At 33.4% G+C, this 22705-nt stretch overlaps 1 protein-coding gene across 1 annotated transcript in view; it reads right to left on the bottom strand.

The window, feature by feature from the left end:
* Positions 1-1205: 1205 nt before the first annotated feature.
* The window catches only part of MOB1B (MOB kinase activator 1B), a 54609-nt gene continuing 33109 nt past the window's right edge, over positions 1206-22705 (bottom strand). The window contains exons 3-6 of the mRNA XM_032458471.1: positions 18126-18219; positions 11610-11743; positions 9398-9561; positions 1206-6996 (exon numbers count right to left, since the gene is read on the bottom strand). Of these exons, the coding sequence (XP_032314362.1) occupies positions 6919-6996; positions 9398-9561; positions 11610-11743; positions 18126-18219 (470 nt within the window). The 3' untranslated portion in view covers positions 1206-6918. The remainder of the gene's footprint in view (positions 6997-9397; positions 9562-11609; positions 11744-18125; positions 18220-22705) is intronic.

Genomic DNA, 22705 nt, shown 5'->3' on the forward strand with positions numbered 1-22705 from the left:
TGTTTTGCTGCATGCTTGTAAAGGTGAACTTAAGTCATCAAAAAATATGACACTATAATAATTATGCTGTTTGTAACAGCAGAGTGCAAAATATCTATTAAGCATGGCTGTTCAAGTATTAAAGGAAAAATTATTTAGAACCTTTGTTACCAAAATGCATCATTATCATTCCAGACATTATATAATAAAAGAATTAACTATTTTAATACATTAGAAGCAGATCAACCTAATTATCAGAATAGTTAATGTTTATATGAGTGTGTGTAGACTTCTTTACACAGTAGATGCTTTGTACATACTATATGTGCAGAATAACAAGGTGTTTTTATTAAAGCATGCAGACACAGGTCCACATCAGCATGGACTCGCATTTTCTACTCCTAGTCTTTATCTCAAATACCAGTTAGTGACATTGGGCTACTTTGGCGACTACCATCAAAATATTTTCAACTTAATAGTCCAAACACAAATGCCTCTAACCATAAATACCTCTAAATAATGATACTCTAAGAATACTCTAAAATACACATTTCCTTTTGATACTTAGGTATCAGGGTAAAATAAAGATTCTCCCATACTCTTTAATGGTCTATAATGAAGACAAAATATTAAGTAAAATCTTAGCTTGACAGAAAGGTCAAGCTAGTAGAATAGATAAACAAGATTATACTATATAGCACAGGGAAATATATACAAGATCTTATGGTAGCTCACAGAGAAAAAAATGTTGACAATGAATATATATGTTCATGTATAACTGAAAAATTGTGCTCTACACTGGAATTTGACACAACATTGTAAAATGATTATAAATCAATAAAAAATGTTTAAAACAGACTCTAATCAAACTAAAAAAAAAGGTCAAGCTATATATATATATATATAGAAAATAATTATTTTGCTAACTATTTTCATGGTAATAGTATATTTAAAGAATAAACAAAACACTAGCTTCAAGGTCAAGCATATTTGGGTTTTTAAACCCTAGTCCTAATCAGTGACTCATACAATTTTCTGAACTTTTGTTTTCTAGTACAGAAGACAGAGACACTAACTTCTAGGATTGTTTTCAACATTATAAAAAAATATAATGCCTAACAAATTTTAAATGTTCAACATACTTCGTACACCTTCAATATTTTTCTAGGAATGTTTTCAGTGTGGGGATACCTAAAGCAAAAATAAATAGTAATGCAAAGTCAGGATTCATGGCCAAACATAACTATTTATTATTATTTTTAAATAAACATTCAGTTTCTTCCTTTTAAAAAAACCCTAAAATTTAAATATTTCCAATCCCATCACATACAAGTCTGTATACATTATTTACATCTCTCAGTTAAAACATATTACAGATTCTCTGACATTCAGTATCCTCCTTTAAAACAAAAATGATGAAGCAATTGAAGTTTGATCAATGACGACGACAATTTGAGTAATCTTGGCACAGTTTACAATATGGCGCCCACACTGCATTTCAGGTGTTAGACCATTTTTTCCCCTTCCAGCTACTTTACTACAGAGAGGAACTGTCCATCTCCAGGAGAGCAGGGTCCTGTCCTTACTCATGTTCTACAATACTTGCAGTGTGAGTGCTGCCTCTTGCTTCCATTTCTGGCACTGGCAGTTTTGTCCTCAGAAATGATCCTATTCAAACTTTAAGTGGTCTCATGTTTATTGTACTCTCTCTCAACCTAGATTTCATGATGCTGTTGGTAGATTATTTTAAGTAGTGATGTATAGGAAAAGTTCAAATAAAATAAAAGTTTTCCTCACAAGATTAGTGCCATTACCAACCTACTTATGCATGTACAAAAATAACAAATACAATTTAGTGGCTGTAAAAAACTATTTCCCCTAAAAATAGTTATCTCTGCAGAACAATTTAAGGAGAGAAGTGTTCTTAAAATGAAAATGTGTTCATCTATTTCACAACCTGCACAATTAAGTAAACAAAAAAATGAAAACGTGCAAATCTGTAAGAAACACCCACACATATAAGAATTTAATAATATGTAACAAATTAAATATTAAAATTTTAAAATTATATCACTCATAATCTCAGCTTCTGTGACAGAAAGCAAGCCATCAACCACAACCAAAAATGCTTATGTTAAGTTGTATCTTTCAACACTTCAGCTGCAAACTATGTACTGAAAGCAATTACTTCAGAATCACTAACAATGAGGACCTACACAATCAACCTGTTTTGTTTTTCATGTTTGTGTGTGTGTTGCGGGGGTACGGGGTGGGGGCAGTGTAGAAGATGACAGGTAAACATACAGCTTGGAAAGGCCAGTGAGTTCGCTCTGAGAATTGTAATCCAATGTTCTCTATTGTATAGTATTTTAATAGGAAAAGAAATTTGCATCACACCTGCAAAACTGAGAGTACTCAGTATTTTAATGTTACTTTCTCTCTTTTGTCAAAATTTAAGTTCCAGTTCAGCTACAAGTGGCAGACATGGAGCACAGTTTTATACTTTCAAAAATGAATTTTTCTCCATGATGAGCTCATTATGAAAGCCTCAAAAATTCAAATTGTCTGCAGTCAGAATTGTTATATCTCAAAATTAAACTTTTCCATTAAATCTTGAAATAGCTTTACGTCTAAATAAGTATCTCATACACCATTAAACTGATAGCTTAATTCCTATGGTGAAACTTAATATTATGACAAAACTCTGATACTTAAATTATTTTAGGAGTGGTCCTTCAAGTATAGATCTAGAATAGTGTTTCTAGGAATTGGTATATTCCTTAATATCCCAGGTAAGTTTCAAAATAAGTTTTCCTCTTGGTAGGTAGTGACAAATATACTTCTTGTCCTGTATCTTTAAAAAGATGTTCAAAATGTTAGTTATAAATGACATATAAAATGATTATACAATTTGAAATATTATATCTGTGATACACACTTAAATTCAGCATAATTAATACACAAAATGTATTCCAATTTCTTTGTACAATGATCTCCACTCTTTAAATTGTTCGTTTGAGTGAAAATAAGTTTTAAAAAAAGGGATGGAGGTAAGTTGTTTCCTTAAGCTACTCCTATCTTAAATATTGGATTTTTTTTTTTTTTTTTTTTACTATCCGTTCAATCAAAACTATCCTACAGTAATCAAGGTATGATCCAAAAGTTATCAGGGAAAGGAACAAAAAATAGAAAATTTTAAAAAGACTTTGATTTTTTAAATTATTATATTTAACTGTAAAATAATTAAATTTTTAAAAATAAAATAAAACTTATACATCCAAATGATACTACTTCAAAGTAGTGACATCAGGAAACTACTCCTTTATTAAACGATGCTACAAATCAATGCTCAAAACATTTTCTTCTGCAAATTCAGAGCCCATGGCAGTATTTTGAATGTCCTTAACAGTTTAGTTCTAAGAAAACAGCCAAAGTAAAGTTGTTTTGGTGAGTGAGACAGGTCATATTAAGCTTCCAGTAAAGTTTTTGGTTCAACTAAAATGATAAAATAAACTTTCTTGCAAAGTCATAAACCGATTCTCAAGGGATCTCTGAAAGTGTTCCCAAAACATTTATACCTTTGCAGCATTGCTAGAAGTAGACCTGCCAGAGAAACCACTCTGAAGATCAACTCTCACCTGGATGTTTAAGATATGACACTTATTTTAAAAAGAAGTCCTACAACTTAAGAATTGTACCTCATATACTTCACCATTTCAGTGGTTATCAAAACCTCTCTCAGAGAGGGTGTAGGCAAAGGTATAAAAGAAATCTGTCATTTTGCTATTTTACCATAAGCAAGAAAAATGCTAATACAGAAAATGGAGTGTGATGATTACATGTAAAATACAGATATCTACATTATCTGTAATTCCTGAATATAAGAGATGCAGTGCTTTCTCTTTCCTGATTAGCCAGGCAGTAACTCACACTGAGACACATTTATTAGACACCAAACATGCCTTCTCCTACCTAATTTTATGCTGACCATTGAGCATTTACAAACGACAAACAATGGTACAAAGAGATAAAAATCTAAAATTTTTCTATTTAAGGTAAACTGACCTCCAAATTCTCTACCAGCTGACGACCATATCCTTACTGTTTAAGTGCAGCCTAATGCCATGGTTTTTATGGAAAACAGAATTAAGCCAGCAAATGAAAACCAGTAGCACCACCTACAGCTAATGAAAAGATTTTCACTCTTTCCTATTAATTTCTTTCCACCACCATTACTCTACCATTTAAAAGAATTCCTAAAAGTTTCTCCATATCAACATTTAAACAAAGCATTGTGACAAATATACTGTGTTAACTTACTACTTTATATTTTATGCTTTCATTAGCAGATGAGAAAACAACTTCTGCTTCATATCTCTGTATGAAGAGTAGGGGGTGGGGCAGAGCATTATCCCAGTTATTTATAAATTATATAAAGAGATCTGGAAAGAATCCAACAGGTGTTTACAAGCAAACTCTATTGTAAAACCAAGATTTGATCCTTATTTTATAAAGGGGAGCTTACTAATGATCATGGGAACCAAATGAATCAAGGCAACTTTTTTTTTTAAATCAGTTATTTCTCACATGCTGTGGTGTTTCCTTACTTGCACCCATGTTAACACCATGTACAATGCCAGGCCTCTCCCTGGGAGAACGTCTCTACTTTGTTACTGTATATACACATACATTATCTCCTTACTTCCCAATACCTCTGTTTAAAGGAATACTCAGAAGCAGGCACCTGAGATTCTGGCACAGTGACAAGAAACTCATCTACATAGAGTGGAAAAGTAGGTCCTACTACTAAACATTAATTTATCATTAATTTATAATAACATTTGTGTACAGTGTACTACTGTATAAGGCTTAAATGAGCAAAAACAATTTCTCACTTTCCTCTCCACACTTGGCTATTGCAACTCCTTGATTACTAGGTTGATATGAGGTCAGATGCACTATGGAAGACTACTTGAATAATTATGTGGTTCATTTTCCTAGTTAGATAGGACCCAAAAATCACTAGATACCAAATTTTATTTGTGAATCAAACCACAGTGGCTGATATTATATATATGCATACTAAAAGATTTGTTTTAAGGAAATCAGCTAGTTCTCACTGAAGTTTATAAGTAAGTATTGCCAATGAATGTCCAGTATTATTTGTTTCTGCCAGGCTTTCCTGTTACTTCTACTGTTGGTACTTGGAGAATGATTGCTAGAAATGAAATGGAGAAAAAGGCAGTTCCTAGTGATCATAATTGTAATGGCATTAAACTGTATCACTGCTCTACATGTTAATGGTAAAAACAAACTGATTTCATCTTAGATTCTTTTCTACTGTTTTTAGTCTATACAATTTCAGAGCAAGATTTCTATTCTACAAGGAGAAAGGTATATATTTCTAACTGAAGGAAGAGGATATATTTCTAACTGAAGAAAACAGATTTACTAGCAATGACAAAATTAAAACTGGAAGTCTAAAAAGGACATTTCTCAAGAGTAACACCAAAGTGAAAAACATTAATATTTATTTTAAAAACTAAGTTTCTGAACGTTTTACTTACAGGAATAGTTCACTAGAGAGTCATGGCAAAAAAAATGTAAAAGTTAATAACTACTAATTTAGCACTTTGTTTGATATCACTGCAAAGAAAAAGATTTCCTTTCACAGTGGAAAAATCAGAAGTCAGAATACTTCAAATTGGGCCTAAAATAAGCAAAGAAGGTACTGTATCATTTTAAAATGACAGGCAAACACCAGCTCCATTCACTGAATGGAAATGCTGGAAAGTGATCAATTTCCCTAAACAGTCCTTAAATTCCATGTTTATGTCTATACCTAAAATTAATAATTTATTTTTAACTTCTCATGGAAGTCGATTCCTAAAAGGAAGTCTCTAAGACTTTGTTTACAAGGTATTGATTAAAATCTTCATGCCATTCTACTCAAGGGTTCTGAGACAGGGCTTTCTTGAATTTGACTCCTCATATTTAATCCCATCCATAATGTCCCTACAAACTAACCCCCACCTCCCCCCAACCAAACACACACTCCTATCCCCTCCTCTTCAAAGTAGAAGGGGATTCTGCAGACTTATGGCTCATTTGGCAATTGCTAAGAAACCTCACAGTTCAGCATCACCTCTGAAGACGGCAAACCTCTGTATAACCTGAATTTTTACACCTACAGTGCAGTTAACATGTAGAAAGAAGCCAAAATGTAATGGGTATTACATTTCAACATCTTCAAGTTTCAATATCACAGATATCAAGAGATGGAAAAGACCTGCTTGTAGAACTTTAAACATCTGTTGAACAGAATTACCGTAATATCAAAAATAATTAAGAAATACTAATTTTTTTATGCTCTACATGCACACCTTTACAAATTGTGTTTCTTTAATGTAGTAAAAGCTGGAGATCACCAATTTAGGTAAACTATGGCTTTTATCAATAGATATTTTAAAACATGCATCAGTAAGTGCCCTGGGTAGTAATCCTAATATTGTTTCAAGCCCTGTTCAGTTCTGTGTCTGTGCTTTGCACCTCAGAAGTGAGCCTGCCAAGGCACTTAAAAACATAAGTCTTTTGGGGACTTCAAAAATCTGCCACAATTTGCACAATGGAGAACCCCCATCCATCAGCAGTCCAATCGATAAGCATTTTCTTTCAACATACAATATTATCAAAAGTTCCCCAAGTTAAAAAAAAAATACTGTATGACACTAAGACAAAATTTATCCCTATCAAATGTATGTTCTTGGCTTCCTCTAGCAATAGAATATGGTTTCATTTATTCAGAATAAGGAAAAAGGAGCCCAAACAAATCCCCCAAACCTAACACAAAAACAACCAAGATAAAAATAAAATACAATAAAATCCAAATACACTCCACACAGCTTCATTTGAGGAACAATTTGCCAGATCTGCATCCTTTTATCTGTCCTTTGAGGTGAGTTTTTCAATCAGTTCTTGGAGTGGTGCAAGTTCTCTTCTATCAATAAGGTTGAATTCCTGTGCATGACAGAGGCAGAAGAAACAGGAAAAACGCATTATTTACAAAACAGATTTCCATTAACATTTGTCAGATGTTTTTTTCAAAAGAATTTTTTTTCTATTCCCTAGCTCTGTGTCAGGCAAATCAATTAACCACTTCTGATATGTTTTACATCTGTAAAAATCTTAGGATAAATCCTCCCACCTAATAAGGTTATTGTAGGAACTAAATGTGATACTGTGTGTTAACCACTTCATGTAATCCCTCACATGAAGTAAACACTCAGTAAATGTGAGTTGCTGCTTCCTGTTAAAAGGAATAACCTAGGCACCATTTGTCAAAGAAACAGGGTCTAAAAAATCTAGCATCTCAGGCAAATTTCAGTACTATATGAAGAGTAAATAAGTTAGTTTATGTCCTAAACGAACATACATGCAAGCTACCATAATATGTGGTATGAGAATAACATGAATAATATGGAGTCCACAAATGATAAATAAAATCCTATAAAGAACAAATAAGAAAGCCTGTGTTTATGTACATCTTTAGAAGTTCCACTACTGTCATTCTGAAATTCTATTCTGAATAGATTTCCCCTGAACAATAAATTATAAGGCTAATGAATAGAGGCTATCAATACTTCTGACCTTTTGATATTCTGCCATGGTGGGGCTTTCTGAGTTCCAGTTACACTCATTTATTAGCATCCACCATGTGCCAAGCATTACAGTAAGTACTGGAGAGAAGCATTAAGGGGTACTTAATAGCAAGCCTACTCCTAAAATTTGTGGGGTCTGGACCAAGAACACAAATGGATATATATCACATGACTAAGTTATTTTATTTTACATTAAACTAATATATTAATATATTGTTAATATATATTTGATTCTCCTGCATTGACATATATATACCTTCACAGTGGCCAGGAAACAGATTCAAATTTTGAATTCTTAAGATAGTTCAGGATTCTGTACTGGAAAGCAGTGACATAAAGAGCCAGTCCCTGGTCCTCAGCAAACCTCCCTGATCTACCTAACCCCAGTTCCTTCCTGCACTTCAAAGGGCCTCACATGCCCTTTGTGTGGACATCCTGGCGGGCTTATAAAGACAATGTCCATGCAACTTACAACCAACTGCCATCTGGGTATCCCTAAGGTCTAGAGATACGGATATGCATCAGAGATAGGACCTTCCCTCGAAAGAGAGAACCAAAGGAAAAGATCCACACAGACCCTAGAAATACACTTGGGACCATGTGGGCAGGGAATTCTGAATCTCAGAATGCCACATGTTAATCTCTTTCTATTTGCTAGGAGTTATCATACAGTAAGGTAAAACTAAAACTGTCTGGTGGGAGAATATCCTCTCCCAAACCACTAAAACCTCAAGCAGTTATGTTCTGCCTAAACCAAAGCACAGATGCAAACTTTAGGATAACATTTTCTTTGTTTCTATGGGTGTCTGTAGAAGGGATACCATAGTAAAGTAATTGGTCAGAGCAACAGTTTTGGCAAGTTATGATCTCCTAAAATTTGTTTGTATAGGTGAAATTAAAATATGAAATGTGTGCCCTGTGTGTGAGGAGTGTGTATAGAGGGAAAATAGACAAATTTTTCTTTATGGAGATGGGCATAGGGAAGGTATTATCAGTTTATGCCCACAGATATACAAAAACAACACAGATTCAAGCCTTGGACTTCTCCTGCTTACCATCTCCCTTCTCCAACCTCCACCAAAAAACAGCTGGTCAGCTTATGCATTTCTACCTCCTTTTCACTCCTACCTCTTAGTTCTCTAATTATTATAGGAGGGCAAGAATAGCCTCACTCCTCTAAGTCTACATCTCTAAGGCCAGTTCTCTGAGAACTAAAGAGAGAAGAAAGAGGAGGTCAACTAAGGAGGCAGATCAAAGATTAATGGAACTCTGGAATATGAATGCTCTTTGGGACATTTTTCCCCCTTTGGAATAATGGACAGTACCTAACTTAAAAATTACTTGATATATTGTTTCAAAAAGGAAGAAAAAAAGGTGTGATACTTAAGAGTCCATTTCCAGGCCAGAGTATGCTAAAGAAAGTCCAGAGCAGACAGGAACTGAGGGTTAAGAGAAGTAGGACATGTGCTCAGAGACCAAGTTCATGTATATGTCTACCAAACTAGCCAGGTTTCATATTGAGTTGCTCCATTACGGCCTGTGAACTGAAGCAAATCCAAGCTAAGACCTCTCAGATTCACTGTAGACTTGCAATGGAATCAGAAACCAACAGCCAGTCTCTGTCATCATGGCATGTATTAAAGAGGATGGAGACAAGAGAGATACGGCAAATTTTATCCTGACGTTGTGGATTCATTCACCTCATAACTCTGCAGATAACTGCTTTCACTGAGGAAAAACAACCTCCTAATCCAACTTACCTGGACAAAAAAAATAAAGTGCTTGAAAGATGTATTGAGATGTGCTTCCTCCTGAAGCTGGATCACAGGGTCAAAATGCTGATGATAAATGTGAGCATAAACCCTAAAGAGGCGTTTGAGTATAGTTTTTGCCACAGACATGAAATTTTTCGGGAATGGGACACCTAGAAAATAGATACACAATCCCTTCTATTAAAAACAAGAGACAAGAGCAAAGCAATATGAGTTTGTCAGCAAACGGTAACATAAATTACCAAGACAAGGCTGAAAATAAGAAGTATTTGTGAATTACTACTTAATATACCTGTTGTACTTTTCAGATGTTCTCAATATATCATGAATGATAATAAACTTTAACACTTCTATGGAATAAGAACTAGTCTTCAACATAGCCCTTTAGGTCTCTAATGTGTCACCACTTTACCAAAATGAAACTAATAAATGCCTAAGATGGTAATGGAGCTAAAACACATACTCAGATCTTCAGATTACTTATGCTGAACACAAATAATGTATTAATCATGTTCAGTTTTGTTTAAAATGCCTGTAATATATTTTTTCTATGGAAATGTTTTCATTACTACTCCAGATCTACATTTACCTGAAATTAGCTGCAGTCTCTGCTCAATTAGAGAGATTTCTTTTATGAACTGAGCACTTTTACAGCATTAAACAAATACAAAACTGGAAAAATACAAAATTCCATATCCTTTGTTAAACTGGCTAAATGATCCAGATTGGCAAAACACAACCAAACACCAGTACTTCTGGACTCAATGTCATCACATTGCCTACTGCTCATTTAAAAATAGTATATAGGTCACAAGAAAACGTAAGACAAACCAACATGAAGGAACACTATATAAAATAGTATGCCTACACTCTTCAAAAAATGTCAGTGGTCATGAAAGATCAAAAAAGACTGAAGTATACATATTTCACATAAAAGTAGGCTAAAGAGACATGGCACTAAATGAAAATAAATGTCAAAGATTTTCTTTTGCTATAAAGGTTATGACTAGGAAATACTGAAAGATCTGAATAAGATATTTAAATTGGATAACAGTATTGTATCAGTGTTAATTTCTTGATTTTGATGGTTATACTGTGATTTTCTAAGGAAATACACATTGAAGCACATACAGGTAAAGGGACATCATATATGCAACTTACTCTCAAACAGTTTAGGAAAAAGAGAGAATGTGGGGTGGGGAGGGATGGAGAGGGAGAGAGAAATCAAATGTGTTAAAATGTTGGCAACTAAAGAATCTGGAAGAAGGATATATAAAGATTCTTTGCACGAGTCTTACAAATTTTCTAAAAGTCTGAAATTGTGTTAAAATAGAAAGTTAACAAATATATTATGGAAGATAAAAAATAAGATGAGGGCACTTATCCCAAACCATTACTATGTATATAAGAAATGCAGTGTAGAAAAGTAGTAGACCTTTTATTACAAAAGCTTCAAATAGTTAAAGCATTCAATAAATGTGTTTAAAACAACCCATAATAACAGCAAATATTTACACTGCTGTCTCCTCCACCACATACTTCTCCCCAAAACTAAAAAAAGCATAAAATACAGTCAAAAAGTCAAGAAGGGCAAATTCCTAATTTTTTCAGAAAACAAAGTTGTAAAGAGTTTGACATGGTAAAATCATATGAACTCTCTAAATGTAAACAATTTCCACTTGAAAGGTCAGTCCTCCTTAAGAACAAATATTAAAAAAGCAAGTGTCACTCAGTTGATAACAGGCTCACCCCTCAAATCTTCTTGTTTTCTTCTCACCTAGCCTGACTTCACAGTCTGTAAGGTTCACACTGTGGGTCATGAATACAAAAACCCTCTTTGCCATAAAAATAATATATAACTGGTTTAAGGCATATAAACTCCCTTCCCAAACAAAAAAATGGATATGACTGCAGCAGATGATCCAACGTCTAGTCTCTTTTTTTCCTAACACAGGCCAGATTTGTTACCATCCAAGATGCACTGAAGTTCTTACCATTTAAAATTATAGGGAGGTTTACTTTAATGTTCATGACAAACTTGGTGTGAAAAAGATAGGACTCTTTAAAGTTTATAACATTAGGAATATTTTGATAGGTATGGTAATTTAGCATGGTTCCTGGAATAGAGAGCCAATAAGCCCTAGAAATGCGTGAAATTACATAAATCATGATGGATCCCAGTTATACAAAACAGTTATACCAATTTTTGATGGAAATAATGTCTCATCATCCAACTGGTCCTGAACCCAAGTCATCAGGTAATCAATATACTTTGGTGCAGAGCACTTAATAGGCTTCTTTATGTTTGTTCCATCTGCCCAATGATACTCATATCTGTAGTAGAAAGATAAAAAGCACACAGACCATCAGTATATACCTATACATAGTATGTATATTTTTTAAATTACATATGTATGTTTATTATGAATGTATTCAGGATATATTTTAAACAATCTGCTCCTCCAAAAAAAGATTTTTTGCATATGACATTTAAATCTAGCCATTTTTAAATTGGTACTGGACTGTTCTGCATTTATCAGGATGCAACCTAAGCAGATCCCATCAAATTCATTTTTTATGAGCTTTCCTTCATATATAGCATTTGTATTTTAGAATCACACATAGTATAAATTACCATAGTAGAAAACCTTTTTTACCTCCCATCTTTATGATTATTTTTCTTCTTCAAAAATCATTTCTCTTTAGGCAGTACAATTCTTTTTAACTTGGGGCTTTAAATTGTGGGTTAAGGATAGAGAATAACACAGACATGTCAAAGTAAGGTGAATGTAGAAGAGAATGATTTTATTTGAATACATTTGGTTGAGGAGCTAAACATGCCTTTGAGGAAAACTGGCAACCCAAATAAAGATGCCTATAGTATTTGGGTATTAACCTAACACAGTCCTTTGGTATAATAAACATTTAATGTGCACCTACCATGTGAGAAATACTGTGTCAAGGAATACTGTTCTTGAACAAGGGACACTAAGATAAAAGACATTTTCTCTACTCTCAAGGAGAAGAGACAGAGAAGACAAACTTGTAAATAAGCATGTAAAAATAGTACAACAGAATGCTAATAAATTATACACATACATACAAACACACACACACAACCACAACCCAACCTGATTTTTAAGATAAGAAATAAGCATGCAGCTAAAACTCTAAAGTATAAAAATGTCTAAACTAAACTAGCATTTAGTTTTTTAGTTTCTGAAAGGCTCTCTCTCCCACTTCGCTTCTCTCTTTGAAGCAACTGTGTTTTTCTAGCCTCATCCCAGAGTTTGAACTGATATAATGATGGGTGAGTAAGCCTAGTAAAGGAACTGAAAGGAATATAATGGAAAAATATGACAGGGTATTTTGAACAATGAAAATTATCTTGCAATAGGACAAATAAGGATGCTTCCTATTTAATCATAGCTACTTACATTTGAACAGTAAACCTTAAACAGGATATACATGAATAAACTTTCTAACAGCATACCTTATTGCCAACCCTGGGCAACAGGGATGCAAGTCAAGTCTACTTTGAAGGTCTCCAAGTGGAGATTCCCCGACATTTCTTGGCATCCTGTTCCACTATTTAATCACTTTCCCAGTCAAGACAATCTTCCTAATATAAAACAAGTCTTGACTGACTTAAGCCCATTCTTGTTTCAATCTCTCAGGAGACAGAAAACATGACTTTTAACTATCATTACTTATTCTTCACTTTAAGACAGGAACTCACCCATGTCTTCTCCCTTATGTTAAGAAACCTTAATGTCTTTACCTTTCCCTTATAATCATGTTTTCCATTTTATTAATGATCCTCAGGTGTTCCATAGTCATTTTTAAATGCAAAAATCAAAAGCAGACACAGTAATCAAAAAAATCATTTTCAATATCCTGAAGCTTTATAAAAAATACCAATTTTCAATGTCTTAAGGATTTTTGAAAAATAAAACAAAAATATATTGCTTATACTTCTAGAGTTTATAACTGTGATTCCCTGATTCTTTTTCTTTTGTCATGTTTATACTTAAGATGACTTCATCTTGTAACTCTCTTTTGCCCCCATTGACTTTTTAATTCCACCTCTGACAGACTACTGTCTTTGAAATTTATTTCTGTTATCATGGTACGAACTTATAAACTGCAAATTCTAAAATATTCATTTCTTAGTTAATAATAATAAATAGTAACTAGGAAAAAATTCTATGAGCCATCACTCAATACCACTTTGCAAGGAACCAGTGCTAACCAGCTTTTTTAACCAGCTATTGGCAAATACTTCTCCTTGGTACAATCCTGAGCATCTGCTGGTAAAGATGGTAAACCACGGCAACAGCTGCATCTTCTCAGCACTAACAATGGGCAAAAGGAAGGAAGAAGGGCAGGTAGAAGAAGAGGTGGAGGGAGGAAAGAAAGGAAGTTAGGGAGATGGAAGGAAGGAGATCACTTCTCATTTTTGTAGTATCTATAGAGATCCCGTGCCTGTTACTTCTGAAAATGTAGGTACATTCCTCCTACACCAGCCATTTAGATAACGTTTCTCTGGGGAAAGTGACAAGGGCAGTATTCTAAGTGGCAGTAATTCTTCCTAGTTCACAGGAACAGGATATTGGTGTAATATCAGAAAAACCTCCCAGTAAAATACTAGTCAACTACAAAAGGGGAAAAAATGACAAATTTTAGGTGAAGAAAACTTGCAGACACTAACATGAAAAGGTAGTCAGGATTAACATCAATGGTGATGGGATGGTCCACGTATACGCCTCCTCACATGGTCCCCTGACAAAGAAGGTATCATTTCTGTGGTGTTCCACCAAAATGCACCGCCTGAATGTGATCATAAGGAAACATCAGATAGACTGTAGCAGGGGTCCTGAAAACCACCTCCAAGTGCAGTGATTTGCAAAGAGGACTTACAGAACTCAGCTTCTGGCTATACTCACAGCTATGATTTATTACAATGAAAGAACACAAACCAAAATCACCAAAAGTGACAAAGCCCAGAGGAAACCAGACACTTGCTTCCAAGAGTCTTCTCCCAGTGGAATCACACAGGCCACACTTTATTCTCTGAAAATTGACACGTGTTAAATACTTCCCACCAGGGAAGCTTATTAGAGACTCGATGTCCAGGTATTTTACTGGGGGATGGTCAAATAGGCATCTCTGCATAGCACATACTAAAATTCCACACTTCAGAAGGAAAGCATAACCTATACTGTATGTACAAAAATGGCACAGAGAGCCACTCTTAACAGTTAGGGTGATAGGAACTCTTCAAAATTCCAAGTTCCAAGATGCCATCCAAGGGTCAACTTGGTAAATAGGCCTTTAAAGAGATGGCAGTCAGAATTGCAATGTTAACTCTTGTCTGTACAAAAGCCAATATGGGGAAAGACAGAGGAACTCTTCTAGATTGAAGGTACCAGAAGAGATAAGTCAAATAAATGTAGAACATACTCCTAGATAGGATCCTGGACCAGAAAGGAAAAACTGAGATGTTGCTGAGGCTGCTGATGAATGGTGAATGGTGTCTATGGACAGGAGGAAGTGATCCGGAGGGTTCATATTCTGGTTATGTCAAAGTGTATCCCTGTTTTTGGAAAATACAGCTGAAATATGTAGGAGTAAAGGGGCATAATGTATACAACTTGCTCAAAGGGTTCAGAAAAAAATTAATGTTAATGAGTATACATTTAGAGGGAGTAGGTGATGAAGCAGGTACAGTAAATTATGTTTGTAACTGGGGAACCGGGGTGAAAGGGATATGGGAGTTCGTTGAGCTATTCTGGCAACTTTTCTGTACGCTTAAAACCATATGAACTTTCAAAGTTTGAAACAGTTTAAAAACAAGTCCTTTTCAAAAGAATTACCTTAGGAAATATTCAAATCATATTATTCTGAACATCAGTGATGATGGCAAAAAGTCAATTCTTTTTAAAAAGGACTGGATTCTGAGAAACATCTAAACTCATTTGGAATCAATCTGTGGCATAAGGTTGATTACTCCAACTAGGTAATACTTTGTTCAACATGTGAACTGGTCAAAAAGTAAAGCAGGACTATTAAGTAATAAAACTAAATCTCTTGGGTAGTTATTTGACTCTGACACTACAATTTAAATCTACCAAAAATATTATGAGCAATGAAAACATTAGTACAGTATGTGGTGAGCAATCAAAGTCACTACTTCTAATGGTAACACTCCTAGGCAACAGTAAGTTTGGGCAGTTTATTTTGTTGTTTTGTTTTAATATTTAAATCTTGGATATAACTGCGGTGTGGGGGAGGGAAAATGTACTTTATAAAAAATCAGCACTAAAAATTAAAACTTATTTCCTTACAGGGGTCCCAGAAGGAAAAGAGACAGAAAAGGGGCAAAAGATTTATTAGAAGAAATATAGCTGAAAACCTCCCTAACCTGGGGAAGGAAACAGACATCCAGGTCCAGGAAGCACAGAGTTCCAAACAAGATAAACCCAAAGAGGACCACACAGATGCATTATAATTAAATAGCAAAAATCAAAGATAAAGAAAGAATCCTAAAAGCAGCAAGAGAAAAGCAACTAGTTACATACAAGGGATCTCCCATAGGACTATCAGCCAAATTCTCAGCAGAAACTTTGGTGGCCAGAAGGGAGGAGCATGATATATTCAAAGTCATAAAAGAAAAGGCCTACAACCAAGAATACTTTACGTGGCAAGGTTTACCATTCAGATTTGAAGTAAAGATAAAGAGTTTCGCAGACAAGCAAAAGCTAAAAGAGTTCAGGAGCACTAAACTAGCTTTACAAGAAATGTTAAAAGGGTGTCTCTAAATGAAAAGGCAAAGGCCACAACTAGAAATGAAAATCAGGAAAGGGAAAATCTCATTGGTAAAGGTAAACATACAGTAAAGATAGCAAATCAACTACTTATAAAGATAACAGAAAGGTTGAAAGAAAAAAGGAGTAAAATCATCTACATCTACCATAAGTAGTTAAGGGATACACAAAACAAAAAGATATAAAATATGACATCAAAACCATTAAATGCTTAGGAGGCAAGGGAGTAAAAACATAGGGGTGGTTATAATGCATTCAAACTCAAGAGATCATCAACTTAGAGTAATTATATATATATGATTGCAATATATGTTATATATCATATATATTATATATATAAATATATGGTTGTTATATATGAACCTCATGATAAGCAAAAATCAAAAATCTATAATAGATACACAAAAAAGAGAAAGGAATCCAAACATACACTAAAGATAGTCATCAAAACACAAGGGAAGAGAGCAAAAGAAGAAAGGAGCAAAAAAGAAATACAAAAACAACCCAAAATCATGAACATGTCAATAAGTACACATATACTGATAATTATTTTAAATGTAAGTGAACTAAATGCTCCAAAAAATAGACACAGAATGGCTAAACAGATACAGAAACAAGACCCATATATATACTGCCTACAAGAGACTCACTTCAGATCTAAAGACACACACAGACTGACATTAAGGATACGGAAAAAGGTTTTCTGTGTAAATGGAATCAACAAGAAAGCTGGGGTAGCAATACTTTTATCAGATAAAACATTTTTTAAAAATTACTGTAATAAGAGACAAAGAAGGACACAGTACATCATGATAAAGGGATCAATCCAACATGAAGATACCACATTATAAATATATATGCATCCACCACAGAAGCACCTAAATACATAAAGCAAATAATCACAGACATAAAGGGAGAAACTGAAAATAATACCTTAATAAGTGACAGTAACATCCCATTTATATCAATGAACAGATCATTCAGACAGAAAATCAGTAAGGAAACACTGGCCTTAAATGACCAGAATATTAGACATCAAAAAACGAGCCAAACAAACATTTAAAAAAAAAAATTCTTGGCTTTTTTTTGAGGGGGAAAGTAGTTACTTATTCATTTATTTATTTTTTTAATGGAGGTACTGGGGCTTGAACACAGGACCTCATGCGTGCTAAGAATGCACTCTACCACTAAGCTATACCCTCACCCAAACAGTCTTTTTTTTTTTTTTTAACATTTTTTATTGATTTATAATCATTTTACAATGTTGTGTCAAATTTCCAGTGTTCAGCACAATTTTTCAGTTATTCGTGGACATATACACACTCATTGTCACATTTTTTTCTCTGTGAGTTATCATAACATTTTGTGTATATTTCCCTGTGCTATACAGTGTAGTCTATTCTACAATTTTGAAATCCCAGTCTATCCCAAACAGTCTTTTTTGAGTGTACATGGAACATTCTCCAGAATAGATCACATGCTAGGCCACAACAAAAATCTCAATGTATTTTAAAATACTGAAATCATATCAAGTATCATTTTCAACAAAAATGGTGTAAGACCAGACATCAAATACTAGAGAAAAACTGCAAAAAACACTAATAGGTGGAATCTAAACAACATGCTACCCAATAAGCAATGGATCACTGAAGAAATCAAAGAGGAAATTAAAAAAATACCTGGAGATAAATGAAAACAAAAACGTAATGACCCAAAATATAAGGGATGAAGCAAAAGCAGTTCTCAGAGCAAAGTTTATAGCAATACAAGCCTATGTTAAGAAAATAAGAAAATCCTCAAATAATGTATGCTTACACTGAAAGTAACTAGAAAAATAGAACAAACAAAGATAAAGTAAAAATGAGAAGTGATCATGAATCATGTCTTACTTTGGGCCTGCTGACATCACCGGACAACTTTCTTCAGTACAAAAATCTGTGATTGTTCCATACAGCATGTTGATCTGATTGAAGAAATCTACAGCTGCAAAGCAAATATACATAATAAATAAAAATTAAATTTTACTTTTACTCAAGCAGAATCTTTTATCCAAGCAGAATCTTAGATCAGTGTTCTTTCCTCAACAAAGAACAGGTGAAAAGCATACAAACAAATATTTGGCTCACAAAACTTAGGAGCTTCTGTTTATTAAGTGACTCCCTTAAGGGAGTAAAAAGGAAAGCACAGAGTGGGAGAAATTATTTGCAACACATATAATCAATAAAAATCTTGAATTCAGAATATATAAAAAACTAATATAGATAACTAAGAAAAAGGCAACCCAGTAAAAAATGTGACAGTTTTGAACTTACATGTCACAAAAGAAGTTTCCAGACGGTCAAAAAGCATATGAAAAGATGTTGGCAATCATGGAACTGAAAATTTAAATGACAGTGGAATGCCATTCTATAGCCATCAAAAAAGCTAAAATTAAAGTGACAATGCAAAGAGCTAAGAATATCCAACGCATTCTTAAAAAAGGACAAGGTGCATACCAAAAATTATAAAGCACAATGAATAAAACAGTGTGGACTTAGTAGACCAATGGAACAAAACTGAGAACAGAAACAGATGTAAACATAGAAGAAACACTTGATTTATAATAAAGCCGTCACTGCAGAACAATAGGCAAAGGACAGTCCTCTCATAAATAGCTATGAATCTACTGGTTATCTCTACAGAAAATAAAACTTGACCCTTCACTCACAGCATACCCAAAAAGCAATTCCAAGTGGATCATACATCTAAATGTGACAAGACAATAAAGTTTAAAAGCAGAGAAAAATATTTCCGTGAACTTTGGCATGGATATATTTCTTAAGAAAAGCACAAAAGCACCAATCATAAAGGAATAGTTTTTCAAATGTTTCACTGGAAAACTGTTATTCCTTGGTTTTTGATATTTTTGATGCTATTCATAATTTTTTATATTGACCTTAGAGCCAACAAGTTTATTAAAATTACCTATTGGTAATATTAATCATGGTGTAGTAATAACAATCTTAGGTCTTTTGGTTTTTCAACATTCATTCATATTGGCTATAATAAGCATAAATGTTCTTTCTTCCTTTCCAGTCATCTTTTATTCTTTTTCCTGCCTTACTGCATTGGCTAAGATTCCAGTAGAGTGGTGGTTCCTTAACTTTTTCCTAATCTGAGGAAAAAAACTTCAACATTTCATTACCAAGTATAGTGTTAGCTATACCTTTTTTTGTAAATAGATATGCTTTATCAGAAGAAAGTTCTCAACTATTAACTTGATAAGTTTTTAAATTATGAATTGATTTTGAGTTTTATCAAATGTTTTTCCTCCATATATTGAGATGATCATATGATTTTTTTTCCTTCCTGCCTTTATTTTGGTTAAGTGGTGAATTACAATTGATTTTTAAGTGTCAAGCCAACCTTTTCTTCCAGGAATAAGCTCAATTGGGTCATGGTATGTTATACTTTTTAAGTATTGCTATATTCAAATTCCTAATATTTTTATTAGGGTTTTTACATCTAAGTTCGTAAGTTAGATGACCTAGTTTTCTTCCTTGTAATGTCCATGTAAAGTTCGTAACACTAGTATTTTCTCCATTCTGCATAAGATCTTTAGTAAGACTGGGGTTCTTCTTTTTTTTTTTTTTTTTTTTTTTGGACATTGCTAAGATACTTCATTCTCTTTTTTTCATCAAAGTAAAGTTGATTTACAATATTGTATTAGTTTCAAGTATACAACACAGTGATTCAATACTTTTATAGCCTATACTCTATTTAAAGTTATCATAAAGTACTGGCTGTATTCTGTGTGCCATACAATATATCTCTGTTGTTTATTTATTTACATAGAAGTTTATACCTCTTAATCCCCTACTCCTATCTTGCCCCTTCCCCTACCCTCTCCCTACTTGTAACCACTAGTTTGTTCTCTATATCTGTGAGTCTTGTTTTGTTATATTCATTTATTTTTTAGATTCCACATATAAGTGATACCACACAGTATCTGTCTTTCTGTATCTGACTTATTTCACTAAGCATAATACCCCTCAAGTCCATTCATGTTGTTGTAAATGGCAAAATTTTCATTCTTTATTATGCCTGAGCAATATTCCACTGCATTATCCATTCATCTGAAGGACACCTGGGTTGCTTCCATATCTTGACTATTGTAAATAGTGCTGCTGTGAACACTGTGGTGCATGTATCTTTTCAAATCAGTGTTTTCATTTTTTCCAGATATATACCTGGGAGTGCAATTGCTGGATCATATGGTAGTCCTATTTTTGTTTTTGAGGAGTCTCCATACTGTTTTCCATAGTAGCTGCACCAATGTACATTCCCACCAACAGTGTATTACAGTTCCCTTTCCTTCACATCCTCACTAATATTTATTATTTGTGATCTTTTAGATGATAGCCCTTCTGATGGGTATGAGGTAATATCTTGCTGTGATTTTGACTTGCATTTCTTTGGTTAGCGATATTAAGCATCTTTTCATGTACCTGTTGGCCATGTTTATGTTTTCTTTGGGAAAACATCTATTCAGGTCCTCTGCACGTTTTTTAATTAGGCTGTCTGTTTTCTTATTGGGTTGTACAAGCTGTCTATATATTTTGGATATTAACCTCATACCAGTCATATATCATTTGCAAATATTTACTTCATACATTAGGTTATCTTTTCATTTTGTTGATGGCTTCCTTTGCTATGCAAAAGCTTTTACATTTAATTACGTCCCATTTGTTTACTTTTGCTAATAAGATTGGTGTTAACTTCTACCTTAAGTGTTTGGTGGAAGTCTCTATTGTAGGAATGCTTTTAATTAGATCATAATTTTTAAAAATAGTTACCAGACTATTCAGATTTTTAAATTTTTGTGTCACCTTTGCTATGCTAAATTTTTCTTAGAATCTGCCTATTTCAATTAAGTTTTCAAATTTACTGGCATAAACATGAAACCAGTTCATAATATTCTCTTATGACTTTTAATATTGTATAAGATCTCTAGTGATAATTATTTTTCATTCCTGAAATTGGTTACTTGTCCTTCCTCTCACTTTTTCTTGATCAGCCTTAGCAGGGTTATCAGTTTTATTAGATTCTTTTCAAGGAACTATCATTTTTTCTTTTGTTGATTTTCTCTATTATATATGTGTTTTCTATTTTATTAACTTTTGCTCTTATCTTTACCAGTACCTTAACTTTCTTTGCATTTGACTTACTGTTGTTCTAAATTCTGGAAAGCGATTATTGGATCTTTAATTTTTAATACTTTATCTCTTCTAATATATGTATGTAAAGCTCTAAACTTTCCTCTAACACAGTATTAGTCACATCCCACAAGTGTTCACACATAGCATTTTCATTACCATATTTCAGTGAAAAATATTTTCTAATTTCCATTGAGATTATTGTTTCCAAACACATATAGATAGATTTCCCAGCTTTTGTCACTGTTTTCTGTCTAAATTCTATTATGGTCAAAGAACATACATTACACGATTTCAATCCTTTTAATTTTTAAAGACGTGCATGTATATAGTCTGAGGTGCTTAGGTCATGTGTCCCTCAGGTCAAGTCTGTTAATTATGTTGCTCAAATTTGTCTAATTCCTTAATAAAGTTTTTCCTCTATACTTTCTATCCATTGCTGAGAGAGGGATGCTTAAATCTCTCATTATGAGTGTGGATTTGTCTATTTCTTCTTTTAGTTCTGGAAACTGATTTTAATGTATTTTGGGGATCCAATTAAAGATACATTCAGAACTTCATAAATTCTTTGTGAATTAAATCATTTTTCGTTTTTAAATCTTCCTTATTCATGTTTTTCTGCCTTCAAGCACACTTTATTTTACATTAACATGACTACATCAGTTTTCTTTAGATTAGTGTTCACCTTTTTAGTTTCAACCTGTATCATCTATTTAAAGTATGCCTCTTAGAAACAGAATTTAGATTTGTTTTGTTTTTAACTATCTTAACATAATTGTCTTTTTATTGAAGCATTTTGTCCTTTACATTTAACACAATTACTAATTTTGGGATTTCAATTTACCATATTACTATTCAGTATCTATTTATCCTATTATGTGATTCTTTTCCTTTTCTTTCTTATGTTCTTTAGGATTATTTTTACTGGTCTATTTTTCTCCTCCATTAGCTAGATAATTATACATTCATTTACTATTATTTTAGTCCTACCATAGATCAAGGGTTAGCAAATTATGACCAAAGGGCAAATCTGGCACATTACCTGTTTTAGTAAATAGTTTTATTGGAATGCAACCCTACTTATTTGGATACATACTGTCTATGGCGGCTTTTGCACTATAGCAGTAGAGATGAATAGCAACAGAGTCCATGTGGCCAGTAAAGCCTAAAATGTTTACTATCCGGCCCTTAACAAAAAAATTTGTTAACTCTTGTCCTAGAGTATAACAGAAGCATCCTTGATTTAACTAAGTCCAAACAAAAATAAATATTTT

Source organism: Camelus ferus, chromosome 2 (genome assembly GCF_009834535.1).
Source record: "Camelus ferus isolate YT-003-E chromosome 2, BCGSAC_Cfer_1.0, whole genome shotgun sequence".
Taxonomy (NCBI): domain Eukaryota; kingdom Metazoa; phylum Chordata; class Mammalia; order Artiodactyla; family Camelidae; genus Camelus; species Camelus ferus.